The following is a 17,281-nucleotide window of genomic DNA, read 5'->3' as shown; positions in this document are numbered from 1 at the left end:
ATTGGATCATGGACAGTGGACCATGGTCTTTGAATCATGATCATTTGACATGGATGATGGATGATTATACGGTTTTTGTTATTTGTGATTCAAAGACTGTAGGCTTCAAATTGATGTTTCCATGTATTCTATGCATTTAGTGTTATTTTTAGTATTTTATATAGTATATATTTGAAATTTTGTACATGCAAAAACTTGTAGGTAGGAAACTTGTAGGAAACTTGTAGGTAGGAAACTTGTAGGAAACTTTGGGCTGATTTTACGAAACCCGTTTGAAACTTTCAGGAAACCCGTTTCAACCAACCCCCTAAGTACTATGATAGGTGCAGCTGATTTTGGAAGGTGCATACTTGATTTCATCACTTGGGTGCTCCTAATGATATTAGCTGGAGAGTTTTTGTTAGTGACACTAGTGTTGGGGGCTTCTGCCTTAGTGCTCAATTTGTAGACAGAAGTTTTTAGACAAAAGTTAGTGTGTGCCTGAGTCTTGACATTTAATATTAGACAACTGGATATTATCATTGGAATCCTAGTTTTGTTGGGGGATTGAAGGTTTTGATTACTTATAATTGTTTATATCAAGCACTCTATAACCAGTTGATTTAGGTAAGGATGTCTCAAATGTCCAGAGACCAACAAGCTTTCAAGGCTTGGTCTATAAGGTTTATTGAAGGGATCATGATGAACTTTGTCTGAGTGCATCGCCTTTTGCTTGGAATCATGTACCAGATTTTGTGCGTAAGAAATTTAGCTGTTTGGAGTCTCTTCAGCTGTTTGGTCTGCTTGACATGCTTTTGAGAAGGCAGCAGCAAGAGAATCTCTTTTGCTAATCTCACACCCATCCTTGTGTCGTTGCACAGAAAGGTTTTGTGAACTCACTAGCTTTTGCAAAGTCGGGTCGGTTCTTGCTCGCTGGAGTTGGACAGGTTTGTGAACTATTTACTTGAAAATGCACACAAATTGTGACTTGCTACATGTACATGGTTACACAAGTCATGGATCATGTTTATAACATGGAAAGTTGCACTTGTTTTTGAATTTGCGAGGGGTGAGCAGGAGCCTCGGTTGGGGAGATGGGGAAGAAATTCACAAGCCCGAAATGGAGTTGTTCTGCACACTCTGATTCCAACATAGGTTTGGCTTCAATGCTGCTCAGGAGATGTTCAGATGGAATCATGGTTTTGATCGTGGATGCTGCTGGCTCATCTGATTGGATAGCAATGGAAGCAAAAGCTATTTGCTTGAAGTCTTCTATTGGCCAGCTGTTGTTTGTGATGAGGTATTTAAAGTTTCGGGAGACTTTGAAAAAATAACTTTTTTTGAGTGTTGGCAAAATGGTTAGCAGGAGGTCGCAGGTTTGACCCGTGCTGCTCTTCAGCAGTGGACAGTGCATGGAATAACAGACTCTTGCCCGAATGGGTTGGACGCACCCATGCACACCTATAAATCTCTCACCAGGAAAAAGAAGCTTTTGGGAGACTTCAAGGATTTAAGCTAAAAGGGGTTGCAAGGAAAGAGTTAGGAAGGTGGCACTTTTAAGTCTAGAAGGAGCACTTCATCTTCGTTGCATATGCATGAAAAGGCACTAACAGAGAGTATTTGCCATTGTAGCATGCTGTCTTTTTTGTTATATTTGATCGAAGTAGTTCGCACACCTACTGCTTGCCTCAGAAACTGCTTCATGACACACATCATTTACAGAGGGTTGGTTCAAAAGTGAGGTGCTCTTGGGGAAATTTTTTTGGCTATAGATGCACCAGGTGATTTAGTATTCCTACTGAAACTTCTGAGAAATGCTTTTTTCTTTCTTTGAAAGATGCCCCTTTGTATCACAAGTAGGAGATAGCACTGTTGCACTTGATGAACACGAGGTTAACTTCCTTGTGGCAAAAGTTAGCAAATGGTGGCCAAGAGTGCTAGGCTTCCGAGTACCTAGGTAGAGTTTGAAATGATATTTCGAAAAGAGTTTTTCTTGTAAATGAGTTGTAGAGATCTTGACATGATTGGAATAAATGCTCGATGCAGGGCATCTCTCTCAAACAATACATCTTCAACTACTACGAGATTGTGCTGAAATCAAAGGGAATCGATGAACTCTAGACTTTACGTGGATTCATGAGAGGCTTACACCCAGACTTTGAGGCTTTTGTAGAGACTAAGTAGCTGACAAATTTTGGGTGAGGCCATAAAGTATACGCAGATTTATGACGACATTCATGTCGTGAAAATTGAGGGTAAAGAGGGCTCCAACATTTAGAGGAAATTCTTTCGGGACGACAGAGGACAAGGGGCCAGAGTGAGTAGAGTGGGCATTGGGTGAAGAAATCACGCCGTTTTCAAGAGAAATACCACTCTAAATCCACTAAGAAATAGTACGAGAAAGTTAGGAAGGAAAATTTATGCTTTAATTATGTCGAGATTGGACATAGCAAGACAACATGTTTAAAGTTGGGAGCTAGAGGTAGTTCTCGCGATACCAAGAAGGATGATAAATCTTCTTAACAGCTACATACTATCCAACGGTTGCCTCTTGGTTCTGCAGAGTTTAGAGAGGTGACTATAGAACACACGGGTAGTACTCACGCTTGCTGTGTTACTTAGGTGATGTGGTAGCCATTAGTGGAGCCATACGATTTGGTTTGCTTATATGGCAGTTTAGGTGGTCGTAAAGTCATCGTCATGATTGATGATGAAGTCACTCACAACTTCCTTAAGTATGCGTTAGTTAAGAAGTTGCGATTGCCAGAGACCAAGAGCGACCATAAGTACACTGTATCATTGGCTAATGGTCACGATAACACTGTTTGGGGCACAGTGGTCTTGGGGGTATCTTTAGTTATGTAGGGCTATGAGGCCTATTTGGATTTTCAGGTCATGCACTTACTAGAGCCGATATATACCTAGGTAGGGAGTGGTTGTATGTTGTGATAACTTAAATGGCCTTCGTCGAGACCAGTGTTTTCGAAAACTTGTTTTGTATTCTTGTGGAAAAAATCTAAATACCAAGGCTAAAACTGAGACAATAAAACAAAAGTACGCAGTTGATTTGAGTGATTTGTTGTGAGAGTTTAGAGATGTTTTTCTCGATGATCTCTGAGATGGTGTTCCATTGTCTAGGAAGCTTGACCATGGCATTGATGTGCTACTAGGATCAAACTCTATAAGCAAACTTGCTTACAGGTTAAGCCATTTTGAGGTAAAGGAAGTGGAACGACAATTAGCGGAGTTTATGAAGAAGAGATTTATATGTCGTAAGTTCTTCACCATGGACAACTTAATGGTGCAAAACACTTTTCTAAGATTGATCTTGGATCAAGCTATCACCAAGTTAAGATAAGGAAACAAGATATTCCCAAGATCTCATTTAGGACTCGTTTTGGACATTATGAGTTTCTAGTCATGTCTTTCAGCTTGACGAATGCTCCAATGACATTTATGACGTTGATGGACAAGGTTTTATGTCCATATTTGAGAAAATTTGTAGTAGTTTTCTTTGACGACATACTTATATGTAGTCAAAAGAAGAACACTTACATCATTTGCGCTCAGTGTTCAAACTCCTTAAGGTATTTTGGGAAGAAATCCAAGTGCGAATTTTTGGATAAGGAGATTCACTATTTAGGCCATATTGTCTCCGTCGGATCGTACACGGATGGATCTTGACAAGGTGGATGCCATTGTCAGATGGCTTGAATCTAGAAATCTCGAGGAACTGCAGATTTTTCTAGGTATGTTAGGGTTCTACCGACATGATAATTTTTTACCTATTTGATGGGGTGTAACAATGGACATGTTAGGGGTGGAATATGTTATAACAATTATTCTTCAGGATTTCTATTAATGGCATTGAATGGATGTTTGGTAACCTTAAGTTCATTCCAATTTGGTGGGGTGAAAAGAAGCTGGAAGTTGTATGTTTTCTTCAAAAATTGGTGGGGGGAGTTTTTTGCTTGCCCTAAAGTAGGCACAAGTATTTATTAGTTACGTGCGAAAACACAATCTCCGTTCAGTCTTGAATAAGGATTGGACAAGGGAGATCTTATGGTTTGAATATTGTATTGGAAGTACATTATTTGAACTACAATCTCAGTTCACTCTTAGATAAGGATTGGACAAGGGAGATCTTATGGTTCAAATATTGTACTAGAAGTACAATATATCACAATCTCCGTTCAGTCTTAGATGAGGATTGGACAAGGGAGATCTTGTGGTTCGAATATTATACTGGAAGTACTCGGCACTAGGACTTGTTTGTGCATTAAGTGGACTATTGTTTGCTGACAACTAATATTGGTTCGAATATTGTACTAGAAGTACTCGGCACTAGGACTTGTATGTGCATTAAGTGGACTATTATTTGCCAACAACTAATGTAGGATGCCATTTGGTATGACAATTGAGTTGTGCCCTGGGTCTATGCTAGTGTTGTTATCCTAGAGCTTGTTGCACTTTGAGATGGATGTCCTATTTGGGACTCAACTCTTGGATAAGAATTGGATTCGCAGTAAGCAATTAGATCTTTGTAGCTAGATCTACAAGAGGAGTCTTACACTAGCCTAGGTAAGAGGTAGTAGACTTTAGTAGATGCTATGGACGGATATCTGGATCCATGGATTTTCTAACATAGGCTTGTCTCCTTATGTATTCATGAGGACGTGAATTGAAGGGAAGGATGTTATGTTCTGACATGCCTAGAGTTAGAGCGAGGCTCTAGCCAACCAACCTTTTTTGTAAGCCCAGAAATAATGTCATAAAAATCATTTTATGTATTCACAGTACACTAAAAACGTGTCCAATCCTTAGTCCCTTAGCCAAGCTAATTACATGCTTAGGCTACCCAAAATTGGACGAAACTTTTCCTAAATTTAGGATTATAGGCCTAGGGTTAGGGCTAGGGGCGTGGACTAACCAAGGTTAAGGAGACAAATGTCGACATTCATGCAACACCTATCCAACAATATTTGAAAGTGCATTTCCCAAAGCTAGTTGCTCCTAGATTTATACCTTTAAGTTCTAAAGCGAAGAAAATCTAGGGTACCAGATCACGAAGTAAACCTGACCTAGCTATCATGTGCTAAACATAAATCATAGGTAATTTCGACCAACCAAATGGTCTCTTAGTGTCCAAATGCGTATAACATTTTAGCAAGGTATGATTCCTTGCTATTGTCCAAATCATCATGAGCAAGAACTCAACTCAATTAAACAACTCAGTCAAACATTAACTACATTAGGATCTACCACATGTGTGGTTTTATTGGCCTTGATGAGGCAAATATTGGATGATAGTGCAATCCAGTCATCCATATGGTAACATTGTACACTGTGGACACTCTTGAAAATGTTGGGAGTTAGGATTGATAACTTTTTACAGAGGACCAATTCCTTGAAAATGAACACAACACTCAATACTTCCTCTTGAAACAAATCTCAAGGTATGGTTAGACATTTCAATGTGGGTGAGAATTAGTTTCCCCTGATGCTAGCCACCACAATATCAAGTCCTAATAATATTGAGCCAAAAAGTGCATAAGTTAGCCCTGATGCTGGCCACCACAATATCAAGTCCTAGGAAACTTGAGTATCTTTAGGATAACCACCATATATGTGTTTTGCTAGATGCTAGTGGAAAACCAATTTAAGTATTGGGCCATCTTAAGTAAACCATACTCACAATGAGTGGAACCATGGCATGCAAGTTCTATGTGACTCCTTCTAGAAACACTTAAAGAAGCATCCTTGGTAATGTGTGGCACACAATTAATTGATCCATGTAATTGGTCATCCTAGACATTCCCAAAGGATTTTTCACAATGCTTTTGCAAGAAAGGACCTCACAAGGGTTAAAAATTCCGATGTTTGAATCCAACCTAAAAAATCCAAGACTTTAGTTTGGATTTTTTGTGTACAAATAAAATCTATCCTTGGAGAGAACACAATCTCATGCCCTTGGAGCTATAGGATTTTTCAAGGCAACCTACACTACAAACTCATCCTGAATGGATTCCTTTTATGAAGGATATGAATATGCCATGTTTGGGGTACTTCTTGAAGTGATAATTCATATGCAAAATAACTTCCTAAAATGCAAGTTTTTTTGTGCTTGAGTATGTGTTGGGGGAAGATCTAATTTTGGGTGTGGATGGATCGTGCTACCCAAGCTAAACCATGCTTCACCATCAATACAATCACATAACTTTGGGGTGTGAATGGATCGTTTGCTGCCCAATGCTTCACCAGCAATACAATCACATTGAAATCCATAACACAGGGATGGTAGTACCATTTTGTGATAGATTGGTGAAACTTACTCTAGCAAGGGTGACCCCTCACAGCAACCACAACATCAATATAACCTTTGTCCAAGAGTATAGCGTCTCTAACAAGTGCCTTCGTCAATCTAAGTTATTGGCCTCATTGTTAATGCTGTCTAAACCCATGAAAACAATGACTTCCTCACAGGCTCATGCCAAAAAGGGTACCGAACCTTCAGCTCCACCAAAGAAGGGTAATCCACCACAAGAATCACTTTTAAGATATGTTCAACGAACCAAAACATGGGTGGAAAATAGATTCTTGTAGCTCAAGGCTACTATGAGGGAAGCAACCCAATTTGGCTATTTCACCAACTCAAGCCACACTCACAACACAAATCTTGGAAGTCTAGAAACAAGAATACTCGACTGCTTCTTCCACGAAAACCTACACAAGCTCGATAAAAACCTCAGCCAACTCAAATGATGTGTGTTCCAAAGAACTTATTGTTGCAAGCTCAATGATATTATGCATGTAATGCTGACATGTGGGTTCCCAAGAAATCCACAAAACCCCATAAGCTTTCTCAATAGAAACGACACTATTCCCTAAATCGCAAAGTTAAAAAACAATTGGTGTCTATGCACCTACTCCTTGCCCAAGGGTATTATGATGGAAATTCTATCATATGGGTGCCTAAAGCAATGAAGAAATTAAAGCCTTGCCACCCACAGGTAACAAGATAACCAAAGTCTTCACATATAAGCCTCAAACTCCTCTTTAAAGAAGGCCAAATTTGTCTCTTTATCCTCACATATCAACGTAATTTTTTCATGCCTCTCCGATGGTCTCGACCTCAAATTTAATAGCAACCACAATAAGAGTCTTATTGGCTTAACTTCATGCACTTCATTTGTAACATCATCTTGTAAGAGCACTTGAATACACTTAAATGTAAAAAAGAACATGAACACCCTTAAAGTAAAAAAGCACATGGGATGAGTAATGCAAGAACAAGTCCTCCTCAAGTTACGTGATAATATAATCCTACAATGTATAAAAAGCAAGAGAATATTGTTGTGTCTTCTCTCATCTTTTGAAATCAACAAACTTGCACCATCATAACATCTGCTAGATTAAAAGGTTTAAATCAAGTTTTATTAAGCTTCTCTCTCTCTCTCTCTCTCTCTCTCTCTCTCTCTCTCTCTCTCTCTCTCTCTCTCTCTCAAAAGTCTTCTATCTTACTGCTATCTTTCTTGATGATTTGTCTTTGCATTATCTTTGTTAAGGCTGCCTTTAAGAAATTTTAATGGTTCATCAATTTAGGATGTCATTTTGAATTGTGTGTGATACAAAAATTCTAGAAATTTAGGAGAGCCTTAAGAAATTTTAATGGTTTATCAATTTTACAATCCATCTTCAATTGCTTCAATTGAAGAGCATATACATTAGAGAGAAAACTTGTTCAGTAGGATGTCGTTTTAAATTGTGTGCGATACAAAAAATTCATTTCCCAAGAATGTTAAGTAAAGTGTTCTATGCAATAATATTCAAGAGTTTAAAACAAGCTCATATAAGCTTAGTGGTAGAATGCATGAGTTTATATTGGTAAGGGATAAACATATGATCTCTTATACAAGTTGACTTAAGGTATATAAAAACAAATCTCCCATGCACATTTCTAAGGTATGTTTCTAAGGTATATAAATCATCCAACCCTATTGATTGATACATCATGGAATTTTCTTCCACTAGTCATGATGGTATCTTTATTATATTGTAATTATGGCATCAAGCTTCCATCACTTATTATGTTTATACTTTCAAACAACTACATATTTTCCATATGTTAGTGCTTGGGCTATCACATGTAAAATCCTTTCTACCTTAATTATTGAATCAAATGTGCAGATACTATGCCACATTAAGTTGAGAAAACAAAATAAAGAGAGAATACCCCAATGCCCGATTGGGTCCCAAAACCCTCTAAAATGCCCCCACCTTTTAGTATACTTGGTTATTATATGGAATCAAGATACATGGGCTGTAACCTTGACCTTTTGATGTCTCCTGTCTTCCTTGTTGACTTTTCTCTATGGTATCCCATGTGTTCGAGTTGTGAGTCTTGTTGCTCTTATTTTATCTTTGATAAAACAACATGGCTCCTATGTGTTGTTATAATCCATATTTCCTTGGTCTACTAAAAAGTGGAGTATTATCATATTGATCTTGGATGCTTCTAGTGATGCCTAGGATCCAACTCCTAAACTACGAGATGAGATGTCTGGATAGGAAGTTGAGGGGCCTATTACAAAAAAGTCCTTATCTAGCTGGTAAAAATTGGCTACTTAACACATTGACATGAGGATCAAAATATTCCCAACCTTTGGCTCCTTCTCAAGGTAGATTTGCACATGCATAGACTACCCATAACTTGTTTTCCTTAATGAGATGTGGCACCCAGCACTTGGCCTAATGATCTACCAAGATATCTATACATGCATTTCCTCTAAGTGGGTTAAAAAATTATACAGGGTTTATGCATTACCTATAGATCTACCCAATTATACCTTGATGGCAATCAGCATGACACATCCTTAAACTACGACTCATAACAAGGCACAATTTTCACCAACTCAAAATTGGCAAATAATGGTAGTAAGCACACCATGTGGCACCCAAGTGCAAAAGATACATGTGGCATCCCTTCTAAGTAGCTTAATGATAGAAGTCCACCTTTTGTTAAAAGCATTGCCATCAACTTTGATTCTAATTTTACATATACAATGCAAGAAAACATTAGCATTACTTTTAGTCTTTGATCTACCTCTCTCAGTGTATATTAGATGCTCTAATACTAATGTAACATGCTAATTGGAAGCATATTCATTATGCTAATGTCTACATTGAGTAACACTAATTAATGTACAAAGTATGCATGCATAGAGAGAGAAGAAAAAAAAATAACTTAACCTATTGTCTATATCAATAAAATGAAGAATATTTATAATGATTGCATAACCTCTCTCTCTCTCTCTCTCTCTCTCTCTCTGTTAATCCCACTTTAGATTAACAAATATGCTTCTCCATTTGAGGACATTAATAAGTGTTATGTAAAGGCACTATAAAAGTTGTACATTATGAGATACTGGCCACCCAAGGCCTTAGTTAGCAAGTTTTGGGTATCTAAGTGTGAATAAGGACCAGTTGTATATAAGGCAATTTCTTATAATGAAAAAACACAATCCCCCTTTGTGCTGCTATGAGAGCTCTTGCTTTGTTGTTGAGAGAGAGAGAGAGAGAGTAGTCCAGTAGTGCACGTTCCTCTTCTATACATGTGTGTGGGAGAGTGAGAGGTAGATTACCTTGCATTGTGGTGTGAGTGACTCCGCGGTGACAACATGAAAGTAGAGATTAGAGGGAGTGGTTGTTCCACTCGTGTGAAGGAGCTTCTAAAATGGTACTTCCGCTTTATGTATACTTGATGACTTGCTTGGTTTTATTTTATTTTATTTTTTTCGAGGGAGGGAGGGAGGAGGGTTAGAATTTTAAGGGATGGGAGGGGAATTTTTCAATATAAAAGGGGGCAATAAAGAAGGGGGTATCTTCAAGGGGAGGGGTTAAAATTTAGGCCCCCATGTGCTATGCTTGTGACGACCCCCCATCCCATTTAAAACACCATCCTTAGCATGTCTTCTACAAATTCATTTTAGTAGTGGAACATAAGGGAATGGTTGTGCAAAACCTTCAATCTCTAGGTTTGATGTTTCGTGCCCTCGAACACCAGGTTGGAAGTAGTCTCTATAAGTGGTTCTTTACCTTTCCTCACCCCGTATTTCCTGGTCCTCGTCAACTGAAGAAAGAGGTTGTTCCACTCTCGTGGGGTGGGTGAAGCATTTTCTAAAATGGTATTCCCGCTTGCATTATGTGTACTTGTTGACTTGCTAGATTTTTTTGGGGAGGGGAGGAGGGTTAGAATTTTAAGGGATGGGAGGGGAATTTTTTTAATATAAAATGGGGCTACAAAGAAGGGGGTGGGGGGGGGTATCTAAAGGGGAGGGGTGAAAATTTAGGCCTCCATGTGCTATGTTTGTGGGGCGACCCCCTTCCAATTTAAAACGCTATCCTCAGCATGTCTTCTACATATTCATGTCAGCAGTGGAACATAAGGGAATGGTTGAGCAAAACCTTCAATCTATGGGTTTGGTGTTTCATGCCCTATGAAGATGGGCTATGTGGTTTCCAATCGCACTAGTGCTACACCTACGTACTCCCTTTCACGTGACTAAGGACACATTTGATTGACCTCATAGAACACCATGGTTGGAAGTAGTCTCTAAACTTGGTTCCACCATGGTGAGGAAGCTTCCAAAATGGGCCCTTGTAGGAGGTGTTACTATCGCTTGCACTATGTGTACTTGTTGACTATTTGTGGATTGCCTGCCCCCCCCTGATGATGGTGCTGCAAAAGAGACATGTCCCGATTATTGTAACTCTAGTTGCGTGATTGCTTGGCCATGGCTAGTTTAGGGTAAACCCAACTTAGGATTAACACGAAAAGTTTGAAATAGTGTGGCAGCTGACATAGTTTGTGCACTTTTTTGGAGTAAACCTTAATGGTCCTAAACCTACTCTGGCTCCTTCATTGGAGCTTCACCCAAAGATAGGGCATTTCAATGCCCATATTATGAATTTTATGGCACTATTTACTGAGCCTATTGGCAAACTTGGAGCTTTGCCCAAAGATAGGGCGGTTTAATGCCCTTTTCATGAAATTTATGGTGTTATTTGCTAAGCTGGTTGTGCGAATAATCTGGGGCCGGAGAAAAGTCTAATGAACTTGAGCTAAAAACCTAGTGTCAAGTGCAGTCAAGTAGCGAGTTTGATATCCTATCGAGTGCAAGTAAGGTGACTCTCCATGATTATTATGCTTTACAAGAGGCTACTATGCTAAGAAGGGAAGGAACAATGTCATGGAACCCAATAGGCTATTCATTGGCTACTTAATTTGCAAGACAAACCTTGAGTGAATCTCCCCTTGGAGACTAGGCAAATGGAGTCTTGGTGTGAGGAGGCTCAACATCGAAAATATTTTACCTCTTTTGTGGCCAAGTATGTATATATGGACCCAGAAAATAGAGCCTTCAATATTGTTCCCAACCAGGGGACTAGTTCTAGTCTATATATAAAAGCCCCAACTATGTTCTGAGCAATAGTTAGATAGACCTGATTTAGGGTTCTATTTCTTCAAGGATGTTTGGGATAATAGATATATTCTTTGTGATGAGATAGAAGGAGATTAATTCTTAAAATATCTTACGTAGGGGAGAAAGAGCCTTCTCTAATCTCTCACTTATGTGGTTTAGCCTGAATGGGGATGCAAATGCGAGAATAGAGGAGGACAAAAGCACTCTCTAAAGGAGCCTGGGAAATTGGAGCCTCTATTGGGTTTTCTAAATTCACGTTATATAGTGCGGGAAGAACACTTCCAATTGTACTCCCCCCTTCTCTAGATTATTGCTTTTTGGATCCTCACATTGGGACCTATCATGATAGGTAGCCTAGTCATATGATGCCTTACAACTCTGCAAATACATAGGTTCTACCTATTTGAACACACTATTGGATACCCTTTGGTAATGAGCAAACTAATGATATCAACAATGACAACCCACTTCCATGGGACCCATGTATGTTGTGCTGGAAGCCTTGAGATAATGGTAGGATCACATAATCCAGGTTCCACGTACACTCCTCCAAGAGTACATGCTACACCGATAGGAGGAGGAGTTGCATTAAGAGTTTTGATAGTGGTACCTATAGGCCCACATGTGTAATCTCGAGTGCATCATAGACACCTATAGGAATGGTTTTCGTTGATGATTCCATCAGAATAGTGAAAGCCATTTGCAAGGGTGGTTGCAACTATAGTTACACAACTACTCTTGCATATACACACACCACCTATAGGAATGGTTGATGATGCTAGCATAATGGTTGAAGGTATTACAACCAGACAGCTTCATGTTCTACTTGTAGTAGCTACTCCTCCAATTCCAACCATGACATGAGGAATTCTAGGGTTTAGAGTATCTCTAAGGCCATGCACAAGTTTAGTGGTTCAGGAGATGTCCATGGCCATCTTGAAAGGAGTGAATGATGACCCCATGAGGGTTAGTGCATTTGGATTTACCCTTGAGCATGAAGTTACAAAATGGTTAAGAACATTGGAACTTTAAGACAAAGAAACTTAAGAGACGATTTAAGATAATCATTTTTTATTGCCTACACTAAGGCTGGTGCCAACAAGTGGAGCTCAGAAAAATAGCTTAATACTATTAAGAAAAAAAATGGGAGAGACAATTTGACAATACATTAACCAAGCCACGTATGTCGATAGTAGGTGCGAGCCTAAGAAGAGATCTAACTAAACATGCTTAATCTCTCTTTTCTTAGAAGGTTTTGATAGAGAGAATGATTTACAAAGAGTGAACATTAGTTCAATATGCTTTATGCTTGAAGGCACAAGACCCAATGAATCTGAATTAGATGTCATTAACTACGATGATAATTTCATGGGACCCCTTAAAGAAATATATGGCCCCGAAGCATCTTTCAAAATGGGTTTTGGAACTGATAGATCAGTAGGGTGAAAAACGAAAGAAAAGAAGGAAGACCTTGATCTCATTGGCCATTTCATGAAACAATTTAAGGATGAGTTTGAGATCACTCCTAAAGAGACAGGCAACCCCCATCTCTATCCAAGGAGAGACGGTTACTGCATGAACTGCAGATGGGTAGTCACCAGCCATTAACCCTACTCTAAGAGTGAATCAAGTGCAACAAAAGCACCTACTTACCTCTGCTCCTCATATGCCACTTGCTTCACTTGCAACTATAAGAGTTTAATAGCTATAGGGGGAGGAACTAGGCCTATTGAAATGCCTCCACCTAGTTTACTACCCCAACCTACTTCAAACTAATCCATCAGGTGGTGGGAGTAGAAGAGGGAAGCAAAATATAAACCTTTGTACCAAAATATACTTATGAGTCGCTTATTGAAAGCTCAAATACCCCTGAGTACTTTATCACACCAACACTAGAGGAATACACTTGTCTGATGAATATTGTAGCATCAAACATAAACTTTATGAGACAAGGAGATCTCTCTTGTTATTCTTATGGAGGAAAAAAACTAAATTCCCTAACAAAGCTTACAAGGATGCTCCCACATTGATCAATCATATAGTGTTTGGGGTGTAGGATTATGCTCAAAGACTACCCCTATAGGCCACCACAACCATAGCAAATGGAGGACCAATTGAAGCTCTAAACATTTTGGGTATTTTGAGGAACAACTCCTTATGCCTGTCAATATGTGGTCATGTGACAAGATCATAGGCTAAAGATGCCCATGTAAAGTGAAACAAAGGTCTCATGACCTAGAGGCTTCTACTTCAAAGAGTGCTAACACCGAGTAAGTAAGCAAAAAAGTAAAGTATTCACTATTGGAAATGGGAAGGAAAAAGTAAAAATTCAAAAGGGATGTGATTCCTCATCTAGTGGATCGCTACCTTCCATTCTAGGTGACATAATTTGTGTTACACTTGTAAAGCTATTAAAGGAAGAGGCTAGCCAAGAAGATGGCTCAATATGCAAATCCAGAAAGAGAAAGAGAACCTTATGGTGGCTCAATATTTGGTAAGATAAACTCAACAAGAGGTGGAGAGAGTGTTTATAGACTAGTGATAGTTCCTAAACCATGCCCTCTAGCACCTTTTCCAGTGTACCTAAATCAAAAAATGAAGTTTTTATTGTACACAATTCTGAGGAAGTATTTGTTGACAATTTTGAAGTGAAAATAATGAGAGAAAAGGATTCCCCTTAAAAAGTATGCAATGGTTGAGAACTCTCTCAATGCACTTAAAGAAACACATCCCCTTGTAGAACCCAGTTCTCTATATTTTGACTTTTTGGACTATGTAGCAAATCTAATTTTTAGCACCATATGGCAACTTTTGATACCAAGATCTCCTTCGAGGTTGAAAGTCCCATCATTCATTGATCCCAAGATATCCTCCGAGGTCGAAAATCCCATCACTTGATGCCACATCACACCGATGGTATGTAAAGGGAGGAATTGACTTTGACTCTCTTACATGGTCATTGTCGCCTCTTCCCCCAATACTTAGGGAATGACAATGCAAAATCAAAAGATGGTAGGTAAAAGGAGGAGTTGACTTTGACTCTCTTGCATGGTCATCATTGCCTCTTCTCCCAATACTTAGGGAGAAGAGGCAACGATGGTCATTGTTGCCTCTTCCCCCAATACTTAGGGAATGACAATGCGAAATCAAAAGATGGTATGTAAAAGGAGGAGTTGACCTTGACTCTCTTGCATGGTCATCGTTGCCTCTTCTCCCAATACTTAGGGAGTGACAATGCAAAATCAAAAGATGGTATGTAAAGGGAGGAGTTGACCTTGACTCTCTTGCAAGGTCATTGGTGAATCTTCCTCCATAGGGAGTGACAATGTAAAGACGAAGAAAATGTGGACCTTGACTCTCTTGCAAGGTCATTGGAAACTCTTCCCCCAATATTTAGGGAGTGACAGTGCAAAGATGAAGAAAATGTGGACCTTTCATAGGTAGATCACTGTGATTTTTGAGGCTATCTACTTTTCCAAAGAAAGAGAGAAAACTAAGGGGGCCCAAAGAAAGAGAGAAAACTAAGGGGGATGTCGATTGCAAACAATTTTGTCAACTTAGTAAACTTATCTTTGGGCAAAATTCTGCAAGGTAGTTCTTCCACCCTATGGATAGATGTAACACAATGGCTTCAGGGGAATCTCAAATCTAGGTATTTTGATTCCGAGGAGGAGGAAGATTGTAAGAAGGAATTTGACAGTGATTATAAAAATGGCCTAGAGAGGAAAATTATTCATGAGGTTCCAATTAACCAGCTTCTTGGTCAATACCAATTTTACGAGGGAAAAGATATGAATATAACTATTCCAATTTCCTACAAAGGAAATATAAATCTTTGAGCTTGTTGGGAAGAGTGGGGAAAGCCATTCCCAATGTAGAGAGATTGTACACCTTTCTTGGTTGAGAGGAAGTAAGCAATGGATCAAATAGCCTGCTGCTCCAACAAGTACTCTGCATCATGGACTTCACTAACTATGATATTATCCTAGGTAGACTATGCATGAGATATTTGTTCATGATTACTATGGAGCCGATCTACGAAAAGATGATGAAACGCTAAATGTAAACTTGGCTAATCATAGAGCTCATCATCTGAACCAAATCTTGAGTCGGTTTACTGCTTCACATTCTCACAAGTCATCAAAGACGTGTGTATGATGTGCTAATGTAAGATCTCAAAGCAAGGGAACAAGATCTTTGAAGAAAAAGAAGATTCATTAACCATTGATCTCAAAATGATCAAGGTAGAGATGGAGGACGCCTCTAATACCAAATCCCATGTATTGTGAGAACTAGGGACACAACCCTTAGCAACCCTTGATGTTGTCCAACACAAAGTGGGACCCAAATTTGTAAATTCTAAGGGCAAAGGGATTTCCCTATACATGATGAGTGCTACATATTGTGCTAGCATAACTAGGAAAGAAGAATCGAATGAGAGTGACTCTAGAGAGATCATCTCTAGATGTATCTTCAAAGCTAAAAATAAAATAGGAAAGATGAGAAATAAGCCTCTCACTATTGGCCCTACTCCACATGCTAATCTAGAAAGTGATCAAATTCAAGCAAAGAAAAATGAATGTTTTCCTTATAAAAGGAGAACCAAGACAAGTCTCCTTGGAGATCCAGAAATTGGTTACTTGATTATAAGTAGGTATGATTGAGCTAGTAAATTTGATTATCCAGAAATTGCTTACTTTATTATAAGCAAGTATGATCAAGCCAATAAGTTCAATTATCTACAAACTCCAAGCTCTCGTCAAAATAACAACCCTTCCCAACTCTATCACAAACAGAGGCCTACAATACAAAAGCCAGAGACCTAAGGTAGTGAAGCCCAAGCCAAGGAGGAAACGTATAAGAAATAGAAAAATAGCTAAAGAACTAATAATTCCTAAACTGTCTTCGCTTCACCTCCTATACCCAAGTGTAAAATCTAAAAAGTATAGGTATTTAAATCCAAAAAGTATAGGTATTTAAAGTCTCAATTATTCTAGATGTTATACCCCCATACTTCTCCAAAAGCTAGGGTCAAGCAACCAAAATAGGTGTGGGTCCCAAAAGCTAGTATACTGAAGCGCAACAGACAGTATATGACAAGCATGTATCAATCCCTGTTGAAAACATGGATCCTCCCACTTCCTAGGAGGCCACCCATCCCAATTGTGTTCCTACGCCAGCATCGTGTTTAGCTGAGGTGTTCCACAAATTAGTCTAGCCATCCAGACCCCAAAACCTTAAGGTGTTAGGTGACCTCCGGTAATCCAATTTATAGAAACCTCAACTTGCCAAGATTCAAACCCAGTCTCACCACGTGAGGTGGTTCTCTCTAGAAGTGTGGATTACATCTCCAACACCCCCGCTCAAGCCACACTTTGGTTGAGGTCTTAGCTTCCAAGATCACGACCTGGACTCTGATACCATGTTGAAAACATGGATCCTCCCACTTCCCGGGAGGTCACCTATCCCAGTTGTGTTCCTGTGCCAGCACGCTTAACTAAGGTGTTCCACAAATTGGTCTAGCCATCTAGACCCCAAAACCTTAAGGTGTTAGGTGACCTTCGATAATCTAATTTGTAGAAGCCTCAACTTGCCAAGATTCAAACCCAATCTCATCACGTGAGCTGGTTCTCTTTAGAAGTGTGGATTGCATCTCCAACAATCCAGAAACACCAAATTGAGAATCCAACCACCCAAGGATGGATAACTATAGAATTCTCCCTCAAGGCCCAAGGATAAATTTGGATGCCAAAGATAAAGCCAACAAAGGGACGTCATCAATTGTAAAGCATGGGAGCTAGAGTAGTTCGAGAATCATC

The 17,281-nt window shown here is 39.2% G+C and overlaps 1 protein-coding gene across 4 annotated transcripts in view; it reads left to right on the top strand.

Annotated features, from left to right (window-relative positions):
- The window catches only part of LOC147629177 (U3 snoRNP-associated protein-like EMB2271), a 53,965-nt gene extending 52,249 nt beyond the window's left edge, over positions 1-1,716 (top strand). Inside the window, exons 6-8 of one of the 4 annotated variants that reach the window (XR_015267917.1) lie at positions 861-926; positions 1,057-1,279; positions 1,382-1,716. Coding sequence is in view for 2 of the 4 variants with exons in the window: in XM_086812433.1 (XP_086668559.1) it covers positions 861-926; positions 1,057-1,134 (144 nt within the window). In the remaining 2 variants the exon portion in view is untranslated. Of the gene's footprint in view, positions 1-285; positions 387-860; positions 927-1,056 lie in introns of those variants that run through there. The other 3 variants (XM_086812433.1, XM_086812435.1, XM_086812434.1) reach the window with 3 other exon arrangements.
- Positions 1,717-17,281: the final 15,565 nt, after the last annotated feature.

The sequence above is a fragment of the Cibotium barometz genome, chromosome 18 (genome assembly GCF_041138505.1).
Source record: "Cibotium barometz isolate CiBa-2024 chromosome 18, ASM4113850v1, whole genome shotgun sequence".
Lineage (NCBI taxonomy): Eukaryota > Viridiplantae > Streptophyta > Polypodiopsida > Cyatheales > Cibotiaceae > Cibotium > Cibotium barometz.
Note: the sequence above shows the minus strand (reverse complement) of the source record. Positions and strands in the feature narration are given on the sequence as shown.